Genomic DNA, 22154 nt, shown 5'->3' on the forward strand with positions numbered 1-22154 from the left:
CTTATTGAAATTTAAAAATTAATACCAAAAGTATGTAAAAAAATAAAATGTACATATATAGTAGAATTATAATGTTAAATTGGACAATATATATAAATTTAAATAGTTAAAATTGAGTGTCAAGTATAGAAATTGGAAAATTTTAAGAATTTACAAACTGTATATTTTTAAGAGACAATAAAATCATTTACTTTAGAACTAATATTAGATCAACTTCAATTAACACTTTCAATTAAACAATCAAATTTCTTTTTATGTAATGAATCTAATTCTTTAATTATCCAAAAATACATTTAAAAATAAAATGGTATGGCAAATTAACGTTTTGTCTAAACAGTTTAGTTAAATGTATTGTAGTTCGCAAATTGTAATAATCATGAACGCAAACGATAAATTACCACTAAACATTAAATGTATGTAAGTACATAACTCACTATAGAGTATTGCAATAAATATAAAGTCAAGTAGAACTACATTATCCGTTGTCCATGTAATAATAATACAACACACCTACTTGACTAGTTTCTAGACGTAACACAGTTTGCAACGGTAATTACATTGAGCAATAAATCCAAAACATAGGATTACCTACTCTAAACTTGTACTCAACGACATTGAAACCAAGAATTATTAATTTCATGATTACATATTGCTTTTGTTTTCTGCTCTGTGCACTGTTCTCCGATGTATTTAGTGTACATATTAATTTCGTGTCCTTTTTTCCTAATTGTACCTTTACATACAGAAAAATTAAATATACTTCAATCTCTCAGGTATTTGTTCATGAAAAAAATATGAGAGATTTACGTCAATAAAATATTGTGAATGTATTTTTGAATTTCTTTCGCTATTTTGACAAGACTGTCTCAACTAAGTAATGGTAGAGCCTCGGAAATAAGTCGTAATCGAACTGAGATGAATCCATTGAATAATTCTAACGACCGAGAGCTTTTCAGTTCAAGGGTTGAAAAATATTCTTTGTTCTTTCTGCTACACGCGACCGAGCATTGTCATGCCATAGAATGAATTCTCTAATTCTGCTCTCGATAAATCCACTCTTTTCCACGCTTATAACGATAAGCTGACGTTGATAATGCTCTAAATTGACTGTCTGATCAGATTATAGCAATTCAAGATATATGACACCCCCAATCGCCCACCAAATGCTGGACACTAATACAGTTTTGGCATGAATGTTGAGCTTTGTATTGATGTTTACGCTTCATCGCATTCAATTTATCTCCAGGATTTTATCTCTTAGACCTGTCATACGAAAATCATTATGTTTAGCTGATTTTAATAGCTGTTTTCTAGAGTAGGAGTAGTCTAACACTCGAAACTCTGAAATCTCGATACTCCGAAACGATATTTCAGTTGAAACGAAGTTCTAATTACAGGCGGCCTTCGAGTTTTGCACCTTCTACTTCCGCACAATTCGCTATTTTGCACATTTTTAAAAACAATATTGAAGACAATGAAAGGTTCCTGGAAACAATTATGCCCACAAATGATGAGTGATTTTATAAATTTTGAAGGAACACCGGAAGCTATCACAGATAAAATAGTTAGCCGAATGAATGAGCTAAACTTGGACGTCGACAATGAAGATGTTAATGAGTTGATTGAATCTCATTCGGCACCGCTGTTAAGTGAATACTTAATTGAGCAACAATTGAGTAACAATAAAATACACAATGAATGTGAGGAGGAAGAAGCTGGTAAAAATGTCAAGAAGAATGTAATCCCAATGGAGAACGTATATATTTCAAATACGTAGGGCAATTCAGAAAGACACAGCATGTTATAGAAATTTTCATCAAGAAAAGAAAGAAAAGAATGGTATTTAACTAACTCTTAATAAGTTTATAAAGAAAACACCCGAAAGCATTTAAACACGCCTCTTTAACTTCATTATGTATACATATTGATAAATAAATACTTTAAAACACAGTTTTTGCTGCATATATTTTTACATCCTTCTGCTTTCGAACATTCAACATTTGCACACACTTTCAGGAACCAATTATGTGCGAAAATCGAGGGTCCACTGTAATTCTATTTAAGGACACCGAATAAATTTTTACATCTAATATCTGTGATAGCATGACAAAACAACGTCAGTTACATTTTCAAAAAGTTTCAGTTTATATCTCAGTCATCAGAAAATTCAATCTATGTAATATTAAAAAATAACCAAATAATTTCCGTTTCCCTCTCGGAATGATCCACTAACATCTCTCCAATCAACTTTAACCCTTTCATAAACAAAATTTACACTTTTCTAAAAAAACCTAAATTTCTTAAAAATAAGATATGAAATATTATGATTGTTTATCATCATGCAGTCTAATGATTTTTTACTCTATCCCTTAGACACAGAAGGGGCAAGAAAAATATTTCATTTTGTTCATACGAATTATTAAGTATAAATAAAGACCTGATATAATTAGAAAAAATAAGGATTACACAGATTATATAAATAAATTATATAATAGGATTGCGTAATTCTCGTCGCCTATGAAAGGATTAATTAGTTTCCCGATCGTTTCGCGTTCCAATACCTAGAATATTATCTGCTGCGAAGGAAGCATCGTGGGCTTCTTTGAAACCCGAGGCGCGGAAAAGCGGAAGGGATGAACGGGGATGGAACTGGGGGTCGGGGGTAGTCGACGCGAAATATTGACCGGGTCGCGGGGTGAAGGGAACGCGTCGCTGAAACAAAGACGTCGGTTGACAACGAATTCATAACGATGTGGACGACTGAACTATTTTAATTTACTTCGATCGCCGATAAAACGAACGTCGAGGTAAACGAAGACGAGGGACGGTGAACGCGAAGAATACGGGAAAAAGGTTCGCGCGAATCGACAGCTGTCCAATACGCGGAAATTCGACAACACGGCTTTGTTCTTCAGTTGAGAGCCATGCTAAGTCTGAAGATCGTGGTACCGAACGGGTATTTTAAAGGCGAGCAAGATGAATCGAGGAATTAAACAGCCATATAATCGATACACGAATGATTACTGTGTCCTTGTTGTTTTCATTATGACCCATAAGATGTCAGAAATTGAAAATTATAAATGATATTAAGTCATCCGATAAGCAATTTCGTTTCTTATGTTGCTTCGTTAAATTCTTCTTCTGTGTTAGATATTTAGAAAATGGCATTAAAGAAATCGAAAAATGAAAGTGGTCGTGCGCATGATGGTCGATACGGCGACGATTAAAAGAAGATGTAAGTAATAATTTTTTACATTAGAATTTAGTATTAAATAACGACATTACTTATGGGATGAGTTTGAATAAATAGTGAATAAATGTCGTTTAAACATATATCAGCAACCATTATTAATTCATTTGTACTCTACTTCTGCATTGAATCGTTGGTACAATTTTAGGGTAGCTTTCCAAGATCAAGTTCCTATTTTCTCGTAAATATTGGGAATGAATGGATATGATCCGTGCAGACAACACAAGTTCAAAGTATATAATCGATATGAAACTCACCAGACTGATGTTATTTCAGATGTGTACAGGGTGTTTTAAAAGTCATGATCACCATAGAGTGATTCTACAATACATCTTTCATTTGATAGAAAAGGATGTATTGAAGTGATAGCAAAATTAACTTTAACTTTGAAAAAAATGGTTAACTTTGCATTATAAATCCACATCTGATGATAGGTATTTGCAGCACTGTACTCTCCTATACGAAGTTCAACAGTAATCTGTAGAAAATCAAATTATTTTTGACCCACGGTTCCTTTTAAACATTTCAGACCTTTCAAACTTTCATAACGAATATTATACAATACGATATAGCGATAAAAGCGTTAATCTCTTGCACTCGAAAGTTTTTTCCTTACACACGCTCATCTCCCTAAAGAAATACCAATTAATTTATTCATTATATTCAATAGAAATAATACACGAAAGGAGGAATAGAACTATTTTACATGAATATTTCGTGTCCAACTATTAAGTTACTCAAAATGTCTCGTCCCACTTTTAAATCAGGTTTAAAAAGAAATTTCACTATAATAAATTAAACTTCACTGAACTATAGGTCGCGTATTTGATTTGAAAACTTTTTACCGCTTTGAAATATTTTTTAGTATATTATATTATAAACGTCACATTGAAAATTAAAACGACAAGATTTTTCGGCCAAACTGATACATTATATACGAAACTTCATACTGAATATCATAATTTTTTTGTATCAAACCTACTGGGCACTATAAATTGCCTCCCGAGTTCAAGAGGTTAACCCTTTTTTCAAAGTCAAGCGAATTTTGCGACCGAATTTTTCCATCGAACCAAAGGTATGGGATCGTGACATTATCTTTTGAAATACTCTGTACAGTTGGTAGGAAAACGAGCGATAAAGCCCTACCAGGTGTACGAGCGTGCCCGGGTTACTGGATTTCCGGTGGCGCAAGGTGACACCGGCCTGTCTCGTTTCAGGCACGAACTTATTCAATTAAATCCTGGCAAGTTGGGGCCGAAGTTTTCGAACTACGGCTGAAGGAAAGTCGTTCGGAACTACAGAAAGGGAATTCCTTCCGACACTGTTTATTTGTTTGCGCTCGGAGCAGGGTAGCAACGTGTGAATTCGAACATTCTTAGGAAAAATTGCCGGACGATAAAAATTTCCGTGGAATCCGCAGGAAACTGCACATTCAGTTTAAAAATTTCAAGAACGTGACGTTGTATCTTGGCAAAGCTTTATTGAGTTTTTATTGCTTAGAAGTTTTGCTCAAAATCTCGGATTAAAAGTGAACGTATTTTATTTTTCATATTTCTCGAAATCTTTCAAATTATGTTATACGTTATACAATTCCTTACCGAATGACGTTTAGTATAATCATTCCTCGTCAATTCAATGGTTCAAACATATCAATTCTGCTGAATGTCATAACATCATATTAATCTATGATATTCTCAAATGTAATTCAAAAGACATTACACAGCAACCTAATACAGTATGTGATTGTAAAAATCAGGAAAATTTTCAAATTTGAAACGTTGTAATATTAATCTTTCAAACATAACACTTTCGCCAAATGTTAACCACAACACTATATTAATCTATTATAAAATGTAGTTGAAATAATATTTCTCTCCAAATTCAAAGATTCCAAATTCCTAAAATACCATATCAAAAAACATCAATATGACGAGTGCAACATTCTATAAAAAATTACTACATTATTTCTAGTATTAAAACCATCCCTCATATATCATCAATTAATTGATCAATTGATTCATTCATTCGTCAATTCCACACAAAAGAAAGACGAAAGCGAAAGAAAAGAAGTTCCTGGCCAAAAAGGGCCACCATTCGATCATAATAATAATCCAACACCAAACACCGACATCGCACGCAAAAGGCCCAAGCCAGAATTAAACAGCGAGAAAGAAAATTGCTCAGGATCGTGTCAACGTCGGATACTTCGATCAGAAATCGTTATCGGACGCAGAGAAAAAGAATGAAGGGAAATAATGGTTGTAGGAAAATAACAGGAAAGAAGCGTTTCCAACCATGACAATAGAGACTCACACTGACACACGTTTTATTGGGTTGTAACATAAATATGTTCGAATGTATCCAACATTTCCGTCCCAATATTAGTTTCATGAAGCACGGAAATAACAGTGCCGAATTTAAATTTACCTGAAACGTCTTCTCGTACAACTCAGTTAAACTCATTTGGAATAAGTTAATTAGACTGCGAGTTTTTATGCGTCCGTGGAGAAATGTGAAACTTTTAAATTGCTCAAAATGTACATGAAAGAATATCTAAAAAATCAAAAGTGTAATAATTATCACAATACATTACACAATGACCAATATTCTTTAACATTTTTCTTCGCAAGATTATCCGAGACACAATTAAATCCATCAAATTAGAACACGTTCATACTCGCATCCGAACTTACTTATGTTACCACCTAATACTGAACCGAACAGAAAGCTTTGTCAGTAAATTAACGGAAAAGCTGAATGTTCATTAAACAAATTCATTCCTAATAAATTACTCATTTCCTCAACAACCTATTCTCTCCTTAATAAATTATTCATCTGTCAATATGAAATACACAGGATGAATCATTCAACCGTGCCACTGAAATTCACTTGTTAACAATAGTTTCAGCTCTCGCTGCCAAACAACTTTTGTTTCGAACATTACCCAACAGACAAGTAAATTTTAGTGCCACGATTAAACGACTCACCCTGTATATTCCACGATTTGACACAACCGTTCTCGTCTCAAGCAAAAGATCAATAAGCATAAAGTCTCCGACGCAAATATCACAGATTCATTTTGCCGACGAAACTTTCTGTTGAAGCCAATACTTGCAGAAACTCAATGTACCTAACAAGGGTATCGCGTCGGAGACCTGTGGCAGGGTCTCGGCGACTAGGTTCAGGAACACCGTCAGCGATAACAAGATGGTCACCCCTGAAACAGTCGTAGCCCGGCTTGCTCAATGATCCATTCCGCATTCGCGTCCGGAAGCAAGTAAGCCGACGATCGTGCTCACCCATTGGCACGAGCGTCGTCCCTCGACTCTCTCTCTTCCTGCTGATCGTCCAGACGGCTGACAATCCGGGGATCAAGACCGTAGGTGAATCCCCGGGTTTTAAAACAGCCGCCCGATAAACGTGAAGAATGGGAATCGGGCCGGGAAAGGTTTTTCCGGGGGATTCCGGAGTGTCTGATCTCCTCCAGGGAGGATGCGATTGATCTTAAACCGGCCGCCGCCACGAGAATATTCTTTAACGTTCGACCGGGGATTGTTAAAGTTCACGGATGTGGCCGGTGTTAGGAGTATTACGCTGGGATTCACGTATTCGGTGTTCACGTAGTCGCCAGCGTACTGTTTAATGGTTGAGGCACGAAGGAAACGCAAGAGGAAAACCTTTGGCATTCTTTGAAATTAATGGAATGGTGTAAGTTCATATTTTGGGTTTGGAATGTTTTTGATGGAACGAAACTGATTTTTAATCATTTTGATTTTGACTAATTCCATAGAATGGTGTCAGTAGATTCTTATGTTTTTAATATTTTTAAAGTCAATTTCGAATTTCTTATGTGGAATGTTATATATATTTTTGTACGAATATGAATGCATTTGTAAGGGCCAATATAATTATTTGTGAAATAATGGCGCTTAAGATTTTGAAAGGTCAAGGATAAAAAATATTGCTTACTTCTAATTATAATTTCCTATAATTATAATTAGACATATTTTTTATTTCTAACCTTATGTGATGTTGAAGGCTATTGTATCACGTATAATTAAGTTACTTTTGATACGCACTTGCATATTGTGCAAAAAAATATGTAATATTTCATTTAAATATTCAAACCTGATCTTCAGGTTTTTCCAAAAAATATTTCAGACATAAAAGATTTACATACACTATTACTTTGCCTATAAAAGCAGTAAAACATTTTCCTCTTTCATTTTACGCGTGTACTTACGATTTACGACAGACAATGTTGGCTAGCAACTGCATGAATACTTTGTGCACATACGTGAAAGGACTGTTACCGTTGCTTTATAGCCGAATCAGACAGTTTCTTGTTCTAAGGATCTGGGAAGGATTTAATGTGCTTGGAATGGGAAATGAAGATTCATAATTATTTGAAAGTGAAAATTATTTATACTTTCTCGCGATTAATTGATTGATTGGACGCCTTGTGTAAAATAAATGATATATTTATTTGTATATAAAACGTGCATGCTTTTATATATAAATTTCTTATCGTCGCATTATCGAAATACACATGAAAATATAGATTTAAATTCTGATCATCGAAATCAGAATTGAATATTTTTAGTGAAGAAGGAAATGTATTCTAGGGAGAGAAAGCTTCACCTAGTTTCAGCAATTTATGTTTGCATCCATCATAACTTACTTGAAACTCGTAGCTGACGAAGATGAAGCGTCAGAGATCTGTGTAGCATTGACCTTTCCTCTTATCGTGGAAGAATGAACGAACAATATCAGAGTTCGCAATGAACATCACCAAGTCTTTAAAACATCCTGTTACCACTCATAAGATTTCTGAACAAATACATTGATGATGGGGAACTTCGATGATACTGAAACACCACGACCTAAGTGTCGAAAATAGAGAAATAGACATGGAAGACGAGAAAAAACGTTATCGTAAGTCTTAAAACCTACTAACAAGAAAAATTATGGAACGATTGCAAATTCTTATTAAAAGTATGAGTAATGTGTTTATATGAATGGATTTTGTAGAAATTTCCAAGTTCCTCTGTTATTTGAAGAATTAAATATACCTAACACTATTAAGTTTGTCAAATCACGTTTTATTAGAATATCATTTTTCTAATTTTGCAGTTCTTCGTAGGAAATAAATATTGTTGAAATTTGTGTTTAAGATTCAAGCCAGTTATGTGCTTCCCACACCATTTAAGAAATGAAGATTATTGATGCTGGTCATGTTGTAAATCACGTTATTGCCGACAGTAGAATTTGATCTACTGAAGTCTATAAAATTTATAATAAAATTAGTACAATATAGATGGTCTAAAACAGAGAAAATAAATTAAAAATCTGTAGAATTTTTTGGAAGCGTTAAAGCCTCATTCTTTTGATTGCTAAACAAAATTAAATAAAGTAAAAGAACTTAAATCTTATAAATAAATACTTCAACAATAAATATTGAATACTATAACCCAATGATATACTTGTTTAGATAATACTTCAACCTAAACATATTTTAATAATGAAATTAGAAATTAAAATTTGTTAAATATCTCCTGTACAAACATTTTTCAAATTTCGTTGTAACAAGTAGTTGTTTATTTCAGAAACATTCTTCTAGACTGAAAACAGTTATGCAAGTCCATATTATTTCGAACTAGTCTGCAGGTTTACGAATGCGACGAATATATAATTCATACGTATAACCTTAATATTAACCTTTTGAGAGCGAATGTCTTCGTTTTGGCAGCATCGAGCTTTGGTATCTGAACTAGGAAGTTACAAACAAATAATTTAAATAACTAAACAACAGTCTGTAGCTGTATTCGTCCGCAAAGTGTTAACTTAACTATTAGTTTAGTTGTACGTAAAATTTTTATTATAAGAAAACATTGTACTCTCTGGTTAAGCCCTGAAATATAAGCCGACCTTTGCCTTCAATTATGTACTAGATAAACCTACAAATAATGCGATGTTTTCAATATATAAATAAGTTGAAAATATGCATTAGTTTACTGTAAAATTCAGGTTAATCCTTACATAATTACTATTAGACTTCATGTAAAAGTAACATGTAAAGATAATAAAAAATTATAACAAATAATTTTTTAAACTATGCTTGACATTGATTCACAGGAGAAACTTTTTCATGCATTCTAAATGAAAAAGTAGTGTAACCGTATCACTTATAAAATAATCCAATATTTTATACATTAGTCACTAAAAAACTAATGTAAAAGTTTATATACCATACAATTTAATATTATTCAAAGGTCAAATAATATTATTGAATAGTTTATGTAATATTATTAGTTATATTTAACATTAAAAATTGCTGAACTAGTACTCCACTAATTCATAACAGGTAAGTGCACAAAGATTAAAATTAACAGATTCATCAAAATAATGAACCGACTAGAGAAATCACGTTCTAAATTAACGATTATGGCCCACCAATATCATAGAAATATTACTACGACAAGAAACCAATTGTTCATTGAATTTCTTCGGCGCACTGTGTTGAATAATGAATGATATACACTGCAATCGCGGGGACAATGCAACAACGCGAACTGACATCGCGGTTAGTCTCGCATTTTTACTTGGGAGAAGGTATCGTCACGACCGTGTTATTTTTCGACATCGTCGTTTCTTACGGAATCTTAATGCCCGCAAAAAGAGACCGATGGATCCAGCCGTCCTCATAAAAACACCGTTCATGCTCGACAATTTATTTCCCTGTTCGTATTTCCTTAGCCGGGATGTCATGATATTTACGGGGAAATGTTTTTCTGCATCCGTTAACAACAGGAACTATAGTATTCGGGCAGCAGAATTTTTTTCAAATTTCTCATTTCGGAAGTATTTTTTTGTAGCTGAAATCAATTATTATGGTCTTTTTTCATAGAAATGACCGATTCTATAAATAGAAGACAAAAATAATTTACCATTCTTCGGATTAATTATGTATAACTAATAAATGACTAACCAATTTTCATAGATTTGGATATTCTAATTATAGCTCTCGAGATTCTGGAATTTATAATTTAACAACGTGACGTCATTATTTGTCCTAGTAATATGTTTCCTAATAAAAAGTTTCTAAACTAATTTTGGCACTTTTCTTTTGGAAGTACTCGTTTCATAACGACAGGCTGTTATTTTTTAATTCAGCGACACAAAAAACTCTCAGTTTAACAAATTTGCGTAAAAAATGTTGCTGGCTGGATACTATAGAATAGTCCAAACATTGAAACATGAAAGTGAGTGCTCTGAAACAATGTCAATTTAATTGTCGATTGAAATATCGATGAAACTAATAGAAAAACGAAACCATTTCGGTTCAGTAATAATCAATCTAGGAGAAATGAACTTACAAACATATCATACAGGATTGAAAATAAAACAATTTCGAAGGATGCACGTTTATTGCGTAAGAACCCATTTGATAACCGATACATAGAAAGTCAATTAATCGTTTTCCAATATAGTTGTTTTTATATTTCTGTCAGAATAAATATTCGCGACATTAAGACGAAGGTTTCGACGAAAACAAAGGTTTCATCATGAGCATAGAATTAATCCGAGTCATAAAGTTGTTCTTTTATAAGATCAGTAAGTACTTGAAAAAATTCGGTACCTGTGGAATAATCGATTTTTAACGGTTATGTCGTTCTCTTTGCGTTGAGCGATCGTTGACACTGACAATCAAACTACCAGATAGGTCAAAATGACCTATTCTTGATTTCTCCTTTCACAATTATTTAGGAGATACAAACGATTCTCAGAGAAATGACTGAATAAGCTGATTTGGTAATATTCAAATTAAAATATAATCCAATGAAAATCTGAATAAATACGTTCGTATAATACATCTCCAAAAGAATACAAGGAAGTCAGTTTGACTGCTCGGTAGTTTTAGAGTTAAGGATCACAGTACTCCGAGGAATCGTTTTATTTTTCTAATTAAAAACAAAATCTATATTGCATCACTTTGTAAAATAATAGTATTTGCACAAAATAAATCAATTGTATTAACGTAATATGGTTCGATATTGTCTCAAACCTCTAGTTTTCCAAATAAATTGGAAAATATCGAAAAAATTAATCTATCGATACATACAGCAAAATTTGTGATATTTCTTATAGAGTTCTTTTTAAAATGTGTATTTATTTTACATTCCCTTGCAACATTGGAAACAAAAATAAATAAACGTTGTTTATTTTCTTAGTTATTAATAATCGAAGATAAAAGAAATATTTAAAAGAAAACAAATAAATGAAAAATTATCGTCTATCTTCTCATCGTTTTTTCAAATACCAAAAATCAAAAATTAACTGAAGTACAATATAAACAAATAAATACATGAAAACTTATCATCTGTTATCTCGTATAAATTTTATCTTATTCTATTCATCCTTCTCATAAAACGTCATGTATACGAGTAGACCACGAAGAGTGATCAGCTTAGATTATTCTGCTGCTAGAGGTTCGATCATAAATTTTGTTAGCTGAAATAACATGGTTCAAGGAGTGCTTTAAGATGGCGGTATCATATTCTTTGTCAACCCTTCTTTCAGAGTTATCATAGTCATCTTCAGTACACGCAGATCACGAAACACTACTAACACTTCACGTTCGATATCATTTAATACGTTCGAAGGTACAGAACAAAATGTTTACAAACAGTCCACGAAGATTCAAGTGAATAATGTTCTAATCCTAATCTATCAACAGCTCTAGGAATTTGTGGAACAGTGTGGCTTGCTATTCTTTTTCAATAATCTCTAAGAATCTTGCAAAGCTCTTCTAACTAAGAGTGTTCTTCAATCTTTTTAGATTCAGAAAAAAAATATTTGTTATAATGCTTTCCAAATTCGTCTCAGTATTCCCCAAAAGATGAATGTGAAAAATTGTAGGTTTACCTGTAAAAAAATTGAAGGTGTGCTGGATAACTCTGAGAAAAAGGGGTTGACAAAGAATTTAGTGGAATCATCTTGAAGTTCTCCTTGAACTATATATGGTATTTTAACTAACAAAATTTCCGATCGAATTGCTAGCAGCGGAATAATCTAAGCTGATCACGCTTCGTGGTCTACTCGTATATCAAACTCCATCTTAAGCGATAAATTGACCCGAGTGCATCATTTTAAATTCTGCATGTTAAACCAAGCGAAATAAACGTAACCCTAACGTTCGTCCATTCCCTTGAATTTTTTGCTTCTCGAAATAAACGAAACAGCTCGCGGAAGCGTTTCTTGTTTTACACGGAAAGGGATTGCGAGTGTCGTAGAATTAATGACGCATTTGCATTGGAAGCGGTATTAGACGGCCCGTAAAAACACTAGAGAAATCGTCGACACGGGAATGCATTGCGTTGCTTCCCTCCAACGAAGACCCTTCTGTTTTCCCTCTAACTTCCGTATTTGTTCCAAGAAATTCATTAATGTCGAAGTTCGCTTGACGCCACCACTTCTCCGTGCATTGTGTTTATGAATGCGTCGGACTTTCATGAGGGTGGGGAAGGGGGGTGGGGGCGAAACCGAAATCCGGGATATCGTATTCGGAGAGATAAAAGCTAGAAGAGCGAAGTGAATTGCAACGGGGGTGGAGAAAATGGAAAAATGGAAAAACATGAAAATACAACGAGAAACGGATAGACCGCTATATTGTGGAGAAACGGTAACGGGGAATAGGGAGAGGGTTGTTGTAGTGAGTGCATGCGAAAGTGGAGGAAATAGACTGACTGAATGAAATAACAAAGCTAACGATAAGTAAATTGTTGGGGAATAAACACTGGCGTTGAAAGCAGTGTACACGGTTTTTTAAAATGTCTTTCACTACTTCTACATTTACTACTCGGCATCGCGAAATTAAGTTAGGTTTATTTAGTAGATCAGTGTTTGATATCAAAATTGAGTTTTTGTGGCCACCTGTGTGAAATAAAATGGAGATTTATTGTTTCATAATGTCGTACTAGATCAATGAATACTGTTAGATTCAGTAGGATTTAATATAAATATGTAATATGTCTAATTATTATAAAATAAAAGAATATATCAAGAGATACGTATCGTATTCAATGCAATACACAAAATAGATAAAGTTAGAAAATAAAATTTGAGAAAGTACTACTTTTAATCGATCGATTAATTTCTTCAAAGTTTTAATTATATTGTCCATTACAAGGATATATAAATGTACTCATTTTTATTTAAAAAAGGATTGTTTCGAGCATATGGGACATGATGGAAATTATAACTGGTTTGTTTTACACTATGACATAATGTAGGTTAGCAGTAGATATATCTACGTAGTCCGTTTATATTAAATCATTATCTGCAATCATTATCTGAAGTTTAGTCCTTAATAATAAATACTCCCTAGTTACTTGACTTAAAGTCAATATTAAATATTGACGATGTGGTTTGTATAGTTTAATTCGTATTATAACATCTTCAATGTTCGTAAATAACAAACGTAGCCTGCATAAACAAATTAATGTAAATATCGCTGATGTATTCCTATGTTGTACAACGATAACTGTACATTTCTAACTAAAAATATAAGAGCACTTTTAATATGCTTCAATAAAACTTCAGACTTATATTAACTGAATTTAACCACAGTAAAACGAAATACTCTGCACCTTCTAGCCGAATTACAAATGAAAATCTTCAATTAGAATCAAGTTTAAGTACTTAATACTTAATTAATAATACTCATATAAAACTTAGATTGTAATGAACTTTTGTGTACAAATCTTAGAAAAAGCGCATCCTTTTATAATACCAAAACCGAAAAAGTTATTTAGGTTGTTGAGTTATAACGGCTTATCTTGTATATGCATAACAATACGGAATATAGATTCATAACAAGAAAATAAAAAGATGAAACGACAATAAAAAAAAATAGGAACCCTTCGGTTTTACCATCGATATCAATAACGATATATCGACCTCTCAGAAAAATTGTTTCTCTGCCACACGAGTTTCAGTTATTCGATGTGCTATCAAAAGTTCCCGCGTAAAAGACGGTCAGTTTATCGGCAAACTTTTTTCCTGAGATTAGTGACCTACACGTAGTGTCGAAAGTATGGCGGCAGGATTCATGACCAATAAAAGAAAAAAATTTTTTTTAACGACACCATCAAACTTACGATGTCAGTAATTACATGAATACTTTTGTGCCTCATTTCATTAACTCCTTGTTCTATAATTTAACATATGTCGTTAATAATTTACAAGAAATCAAAAAGGATTCCATATTTATCGTATTAATTTTATTCCAGAAGATAGCTGTTCATAATACAGAAACAATATTTCATTTTAACTGAAAATGATTGAACAGTATTAATTTCTGCTTATTCCTGCTTGACGTTTTCGTCACTTAACACGAATTTAACACGATATAATAAATTAAAGTATTGAACTAACGTTTCAAAAGCAATATTACCCTTTCTTAGTAACAAATAAATTCCATAGTTTCAGGCACTAGTATACGTCATTGAAACTGCAGTACTCCTATAACGCGTACTAAACATTGCGCTATTGCCTTCGTATAAAGTGATTAAAACATTGCTGAAAAATAATGATAAAGGTGAGATATTTCATAAAAAAATCATACAAGCAGAGACATTAGGAAATAAGTAATTCATAGATTTTGAAATTGAAGAAAATTCGACTAACAAAGAATTTGAACCAATACTCAAAAGGCGATGTCGGTGGAACTTAATTTTGATAGATTCTGGCAGTGATTACAATTTCGTTTCTTCTGCCTCTTTGATTTAAATTATTCTGCATATAAAATTAAAGCATTTTACATTTCTGTTAATTTAGAAAATTGCATATTTCTTTCTATCATATTAACCCCTTACCATACAATAACGAATGAGATTCGTGATGGAAATTTCTAGATTAATTTAATAAAAGTCCATTTTGTTAATTGTACGCGAATCAACACAAAAAAATATTTTGCTATTATCGATTTATTATTGTCAAACTAAATTTTTCGTAGTAGTAATAATAATTAGTAATAGTTAATAGCAATACTAAATAGCAATAGTATACGCCAAGGAGTTAAAAAAAATGTAATTATTTAACTTTAACTTTTGAAGCTGTTTGTTTCGTATAACGCAGATCGTATCTTTCGTACATCGAAATTTGTGTTTAACACATAAAATACTGACATATTGTACACGAACGAAAAGCGTTGGCTTATTCCTGATTGATTTTCCAATTTGCCCGTGAACAGTGGGATCGACTGTTGTGGTCGAATAACACTTGGTCGTGCAGCGAAATCGACGTTAATTAGTTTCATGGCATTTGCGTTTCATTATTGAGGAGCAAGCGTGAAACAGCACTTTGCACATGTAATTCGGCCGATGAAATTTTTGTTCAAAAGTCATTTCGGTTGATCGTGTGTTTACGTGCAAAAATGATGACTTCAGAACGCAATGCCTGCTTCGAACACGAATTAGATTGATGAAATATTTTTTGACGTAGAAAGAGGATTTCGTATGTTTTCGAACGTAATTCGACGATATAAAATATGAAAGTTAATAAATATGATACTATATAATATAAATGGTAATGAACATTTTAATACTCTTTACATAAATATTTATAATAAATTTTAATAAAATGGCGATAAAATTTATGTTTAATATAAATGTTAATAGACATGTATAAATGAGTTACTAATTATTGAAAGTTATAATTTGCACACGAGTTAATTTCAAACCGAAATATCTGTTACACATAATATCATTCTTTTAGACGGAATTCAATATTAAAAATAAAAATGAGCTCCACAAACTTTATTAGAGCAATTCACATGTAAAATTGTTAGACTTACTCGTGGAGTATTATAGTGTAAATGACGACCTTTCTGTTGCACATAAACGCATTCTCTTTTCACAATTTATACTGCATTTCTCTTCAAACTTTGCTTCTAGTGTTGAAGTTCTTGGCATTAAATAATATTATTAACACGTTGATCGCGGGATAATTATTCATTGATATTCTGCATAGTCGAAATAATCTTCTTAATAACGCAGGAACTGAAAAATCAAGATTTTTCGTGCAGATTGTTCTTAACACTAACCGTACCAGAACCGGTCAAATGTTTGGATTTAAAATTCTGCGTTTTCTTTGTTTCATTTAACACTTTGTCTGCCGCGTCACCCGAATTTGGGTGATACCATTTTTTATATAAACTTAAACATTAATTTTCTTGGTAACGTGTCGAACGACCCAAATTTTGTTGGATATATGAGATATAAGAAAGGTACTAGAGCAATCGTTATGAAGAATCTTCGCTTTTTAATTTCTGCTTTATTAACATCTAGCTGACCGGTCACGAATTAACTCGTATTTCCACGACCCGAATTGTTCAGGAATAGAGTTATATTTCGCTTTATCGATTTTTATCTGAAGATAAAATAGGTCTTTATAAAAGTGTTTTAGATTGTACCTATTAGATTAAATTGTTTTAGTCATTTCAACATGTACTATCTAAGTGAAGTATGTATATTGATATTTAAGAGAATAATTTTCGGCTAAAGTTAGCGGTCAGCAAGGTGTTAAGACAACTATTCCGACTGCATTGAAGTTTCGATGAGTGTTAACTTATATATTATTAACTTATATATATCAATTTCTGTATTGTTTGATTAATCAGTTTTAATTTTTGTCTTTCCTATTGTTTTTGTTTCCACTGAAAAAAATGCACTATCTAACTTGTTCTCCTTTATTCTGTAACCAATCAATCAACTGATTACGGTAGTGCTGGTGCGGTTAGTGTCGATCCTCTCGCATCTCAGAAATTCCAATAAATCTTTCATCAGTCAATACATTCGGAAAAATTCATTTCCAGATCACATTCGGGTGACACGGTGGTCAACGTGTTAGTCATGAAATAGTATTTCACTTCGTAATAAAGGAAATAAAATATGAGCAAGCTGAGAACAGCTCAGACGAAAATGAAAATTTATCAAAGTGATCTATGTTACTGCACATATCACATTGTTGAGTGATCTCCGTTCATTTCTCCCGTGCTCTTCGTTTTCAAGATTCGGCCACTGCGTTTGCAGCGACGCTATTTCATGTTTCGCTAACTTCATAGACACCGCGGCACTAAACGAACACAATGAATAATGAGCGGAATTCTTTATTCGCTTTATCAACCACTACACTCTAGTTTCCAAAAAGAACGACAGGATATGACTGGTTAATAAATTTTTAATTGCATCAGCGCCATGAAACTTCCAGCTGTAAAAGCAGAAAATTTCGTAATATTGTCACTTAGATCGTTAGAAGTTAAAGTTCCATGAATTTTCATGCGAAAAAGGCGAACAGCATTGGCGTAGGAGAGATTATAGAAGTTTCGGTTATCCGAGCGTAGAAGTTCGTTCAATTTTTAAAATGTTTTCTGCCTTGAAGGAAAAGAAGGAAGGTGATCATACAAAGACCTCGAGATAAGAAAATTTAAGATGGACAACAATGACAACCGCCGAAAGTTCTGTCGCAAAAAATTATACGGGCAGAAGATCGCCTATCGCTAAATGAAAAGAGAAATGTTTTATACTATAAGTTCAATAACCGTTTAGTAACTTGAGCGCGTTTGACAAAATGTTTTTTGAATAGTGTTCCCAATACGGAACAATATCACTTTTAGATAACTTGGAAGATAAGAAGAAATTATTGTTGTGATATCTACTTGTATTCTTTTTAATTTTTTTACTTTCAATGCGTACACTTTAATGAGTGGGCAATGGATATTTATACATTTATGAGTTTTGAAAATTTATAAAAATAATGATAATTCTATCACTAATAATATTAAATAATGATATTTCTATTTTTAATAGTATTAAACAATAGCATTTCTACTTGATTTTTACTATAAAAGATTTTGTAATCGACGAAATCAATTTTTTCTTTATTTTGGATTTTACAACAATCTTTGAAAATGAGAATTAACGTAAAAATTTAATTTACTAATGATCCATACTAATTATCACGCTCGCTATTACCGTTATATTTTCACAAACAGCAACTCGTATTTTCCGTAATAGTAATTAATTTTATACGTGTTGTATGTATGATTATTTCATATTACAATGCTTGGTGGTACATTCCAAAAGTGAATGATTTTTTTATTAGATTTCTTTGTTTATGTTTCATACAGATGATACGTTGTATCTAACATAACATTATAAATATAGAGACTGTTATAGAAAGAAATGATGGTAACGAGCATGCAACGGTAGGCACTTTTTAAAAATATTTTTGTAATAATATTAATTCAATATAGAAGAAGGAAAATATTTGATTTATTTGAATGAAAAGTAAAATATCTAAATTATTATATTATTTTCAAAATATTCCTTCATCTTTTTTCTGTAGATCACTATATTTCTTCTGTTTCAAAATATAAATTATTCTTTAATTATTCTTTTCAATAATTGAATAATATCATGACTGCCGATAAAAAAATAACTCTTTCAATGGGAGTCATGAAAAATACAATTATTCGCTTTGCAATAATTTTAGCTCCGTTTTTTGAAAAATAAATGAAATGTATCGCTTCCGTAAGCATTCGAATGGTGCTGCAAATTTCCAAAACCGCAGGAGAGTGGTACAATCCCTATTGGAAACTATTTCCCGATATAATTTAACCAACCGCCTTTTTCCGTTACAATTCTACCGCCGCTGCTAAATGAATGCCTGTCAACGGCTGAACCGGATTATTTCCGATAATTCTAAATGCTCGCGACCAGAGCTTTGGTTGAACCTAGCCTTTCACTTCGGTATAGCCTATTTTAATCAGCTGATCGTTCTGTGTCATCCCATTAAGAATTCAAATACTGGACTATAAATGAAAAAATTAATTAGACTAACAAAAACAATTGTATAAACTTTAAATTCAGAAATTTCTTTTTAACCTAATTACTTTATAACATATAATGTATAATGGATATAATGAAGTTATAACGTGATACATAACATTTTTTTCTAATCGATTTGTCACAAAACAATTTTATTTAACAGTCTTCGTTTTCCTATACATATAATTGAACACTGCTATTTCTATTCGATAAATAACACCTGCACACAAAGAAACTCAAAACAATGGAAAATTTGTCATCAAAGGAATAAAAATAAAATATTTTTAATTTTCCGATTTATGTTCCGAACAGTATTAGAATCATAATTTTAAAAATCCACATAACTGCTTAAATTTTGTTAACGATAAATAATGTGTACCATGTAAATAAACAAAAATAAACTGTAAACAAGTACCGTGAAAATTTCTGAAGTAATTGTTGCGCTTGAAACGTAACGATACTTTCAAAATAATGAAACAATAAACAAGTAGATATTACTGCCAAATAGCAACGATACACACTTCGAAGTTAATATTTCCACCTTTTGACATATACTTTTCATTTAATCTGGCAGATAAGTCTCAAACGTACCGCGAAAATGAAATGAAAATGGCCAATTTACCGGAAGAAACGTGACCCGTAAATCAAGTAGTTTCTTAGGATCCTCGAATTGCGTCTCTGGATTCGGAACCCGTACATGAAGTAATCACGATAGTCTTATTAATTCAATTGTACCTACTCTCGTCCAATGGAAGCCAGACTAAAACGGATAGCAAAATCGTTGAAGATAATTCTCAGCTTCGAACTTTATTGCCGCGGTTTTAACCGGTCATAAAGTATCACGACCAGTCGAACGAACTTTCTTCGAGGCGGCGTTTATCATCCCCTTTGCCACCCTCTACAATCGTGCTACTTATTTCTTCCTGGTTCTCATTCGTGCCTAAGGAAACGAGGCACGCAAATATCGCATTCCTTCGTTTCAATCTGCGAGGTAAATATAGATGCACTTGCGTACAAAATGAGTTAAGGCGTTAAGTATAGTAAAGTTGAACAAATTCGGAGATTTATTTCTTCCGCTTTTGAATTTTAGCTTGAACTGTTGAAATGAAATGTAGATCAAAGTTTTTAATATGGGCTAGTTTTTGAAATACGTGAGTTAATCAGGATATAACAAATTTAAGAAGATTTGGAAAATATCTTATTCGGTGGATAATTTAAAATATTTAATATGAAGTGTAAACGTCTTTAAACATTGTCTTTAATTTTGAGAATGTTTTTTCGAGATATAGAGAAAATACTGTTGTATTTTATAGTATTTTCTACTTTTGAGAAAATTAATATTTTAAGATTTGATGAAGTGTATTTTTGAAAATGGAGTGTGAAGCTACTCGAGTTCCCTTTATCCAATCATTTAAAAGTTTTGTACTAATTAGTTACATCCATTACAACATTCTTATGGGATTGATAGTTCAAAAACGTAGTCGTCAATGTATTAAGAATTTAATAACATTTTATAACATATTTTAGATTTCTAACTTTTTTTTACAGTATATAAGTAAACTTTTATTTGTCCAAGTGCATTTCAATCTCTATTCTCTGTTACTATGCCCGTTTTTACAATTCTCATACAAAGTAGCCTACTTTCGGGTTAACGTTATTATTGCTTTGATTAAAAAATTCTGACGTTTCTTGTACGTGGGTAAGAAACAAATGTTTTCCTTCGAAACAAATAACATCTGTCTTGAAGTTATTATAACGTGTATAAAGGTCACTTCATTTTTCCTTTTTACTTTTCTAACAGGCACCGGCCGAGTTTACAATAGATACGGTTATGCGTTGAAGCGACGTTTCCCGCGCAAACCAAAAAAAGTTTGTTTTGCCGAAAAACAAAAAACCGATGCGTCACCTCGCGAGTCACGCAGTCTGTCGTAAGGCACCAACCGAATATTGAGCGAGTTTGTTGCGCAAGTATATTTTACAATAAAGTCTTCCCCCTTTCACGATTATTTTATTTAAAAAAACCTACACTTACTTTTCATTCAGCCAGCGAACAGTTAAGCTACCAACCTAAATCTAAAAACTGAAAACATTAATACTTTTGCATCAACTCAATACATCTTAACTTCTTACGGGAAAATATAAAATATTAGAAAACACATTAACCATTCTACATTCCGTCGAAGCGAAAAGAAAAGTTTCTTTAACCACCTTGATTTTCAGTTTGTTCTATCACGCGATTCACTGTACGTAGGTATATACTATGTGCATTACAATTGTAACGTGTCGTCAGAATTTGAATTTATACGTGACACCATTCCCACGTGTTATAAAGCGCAATCCCTATAAAACACGACGGTGTGCTCTGAGTTTTGTGCAACGAGATTTATTTCACGGAAATTGAAATATTCTCATTGTCCCCGGGATGGCTGGTTCGTTATTGTTCGATGGAACAATTGTGATCTGTGCACAATGAAGCGCCATTCGTGGCCGAATGGAAGGCGGTACTGGGGGAATAAGATTTTAGAAGCCTGTATCCGGAAGTGTGCATTGTCGATGCTAAAAATGTAGTGGCTTTAGTGAAAGTTGCTGGACGCTCTGACAAGAAGCGCTTTTAGGTTTCGATGGGACAATTTAAGAATGACAGAGAATTGATTCTTTTTAGCGCCGTCCATTAGACGAGCCCTTACGTAAGGTATGCAAGCTGAATTGATAGATGGTCGAATTGGGATAAAACAATGTGACTGTACTGACAAATAGTAATGAAAAGAGTGACATGATACTCCGGCAAAATTGATTACGTATTGATATTGACGATTGAAATGCAATTGATAGTTCGATTTCTAGTTATTTTTCTTGATTGTTAATTACAATGCGTTGTAATTATTTCAGTGGTGATTGTATGTTGGAAACAGTTGGTAGCTACAAAAAGGTACTCGCAATTGAATCGATTATTACGTAATTAATTAGCGCCCCATTGGTAACAATTCATACGAATAATAAACTATTTTGGTACC

At 32.6% G+C, this 22154-nt stretch overlaps 1 protein-coding gene across 4 annotated transcripts in view; it reads right to left on the minus strand.

Annotated features, from left to right (window-relative positions):
• The window catches only part of nAChRalpha6 (nicotinic acetylcholine receptor alpha6), a 566449-nt gene that overhangs the window by 108579 nt on the left and 435716 nt on the right, over positions 1-22154 (minus strand). For 2 of the 4 annotated variants that reach the window (XM_076373166.1, XM_076373172.1), the window contains one exon: positions 6381-6467. The exons of the other annotated variants lie outside the window; for them this stretch is intronic. In XM_076373166.1, the coding sequence (XP_076229281.1) occupies positions 6381-6467 (87 nt within the window). The remainder of the gene's footprint in view (positions 1-6380; positions 6468-22154) is intronic. 4 annotated transcript variants of the gene reach the window in all.

This window comes from Nomia melanderi, chromosome 1 (assembly GCF_051020985.1).
Source record: "Nomia melanderi isolate GNS246 chromosome 1, iyNomMela1, whole genome shotgun sequence".
Taxonomy (NCBI): Eukaryota; Metazoa; Arthropoda; class Insecta; order Hymenoptera; family Halictidae; genus Nomia; species Nomia melanderi.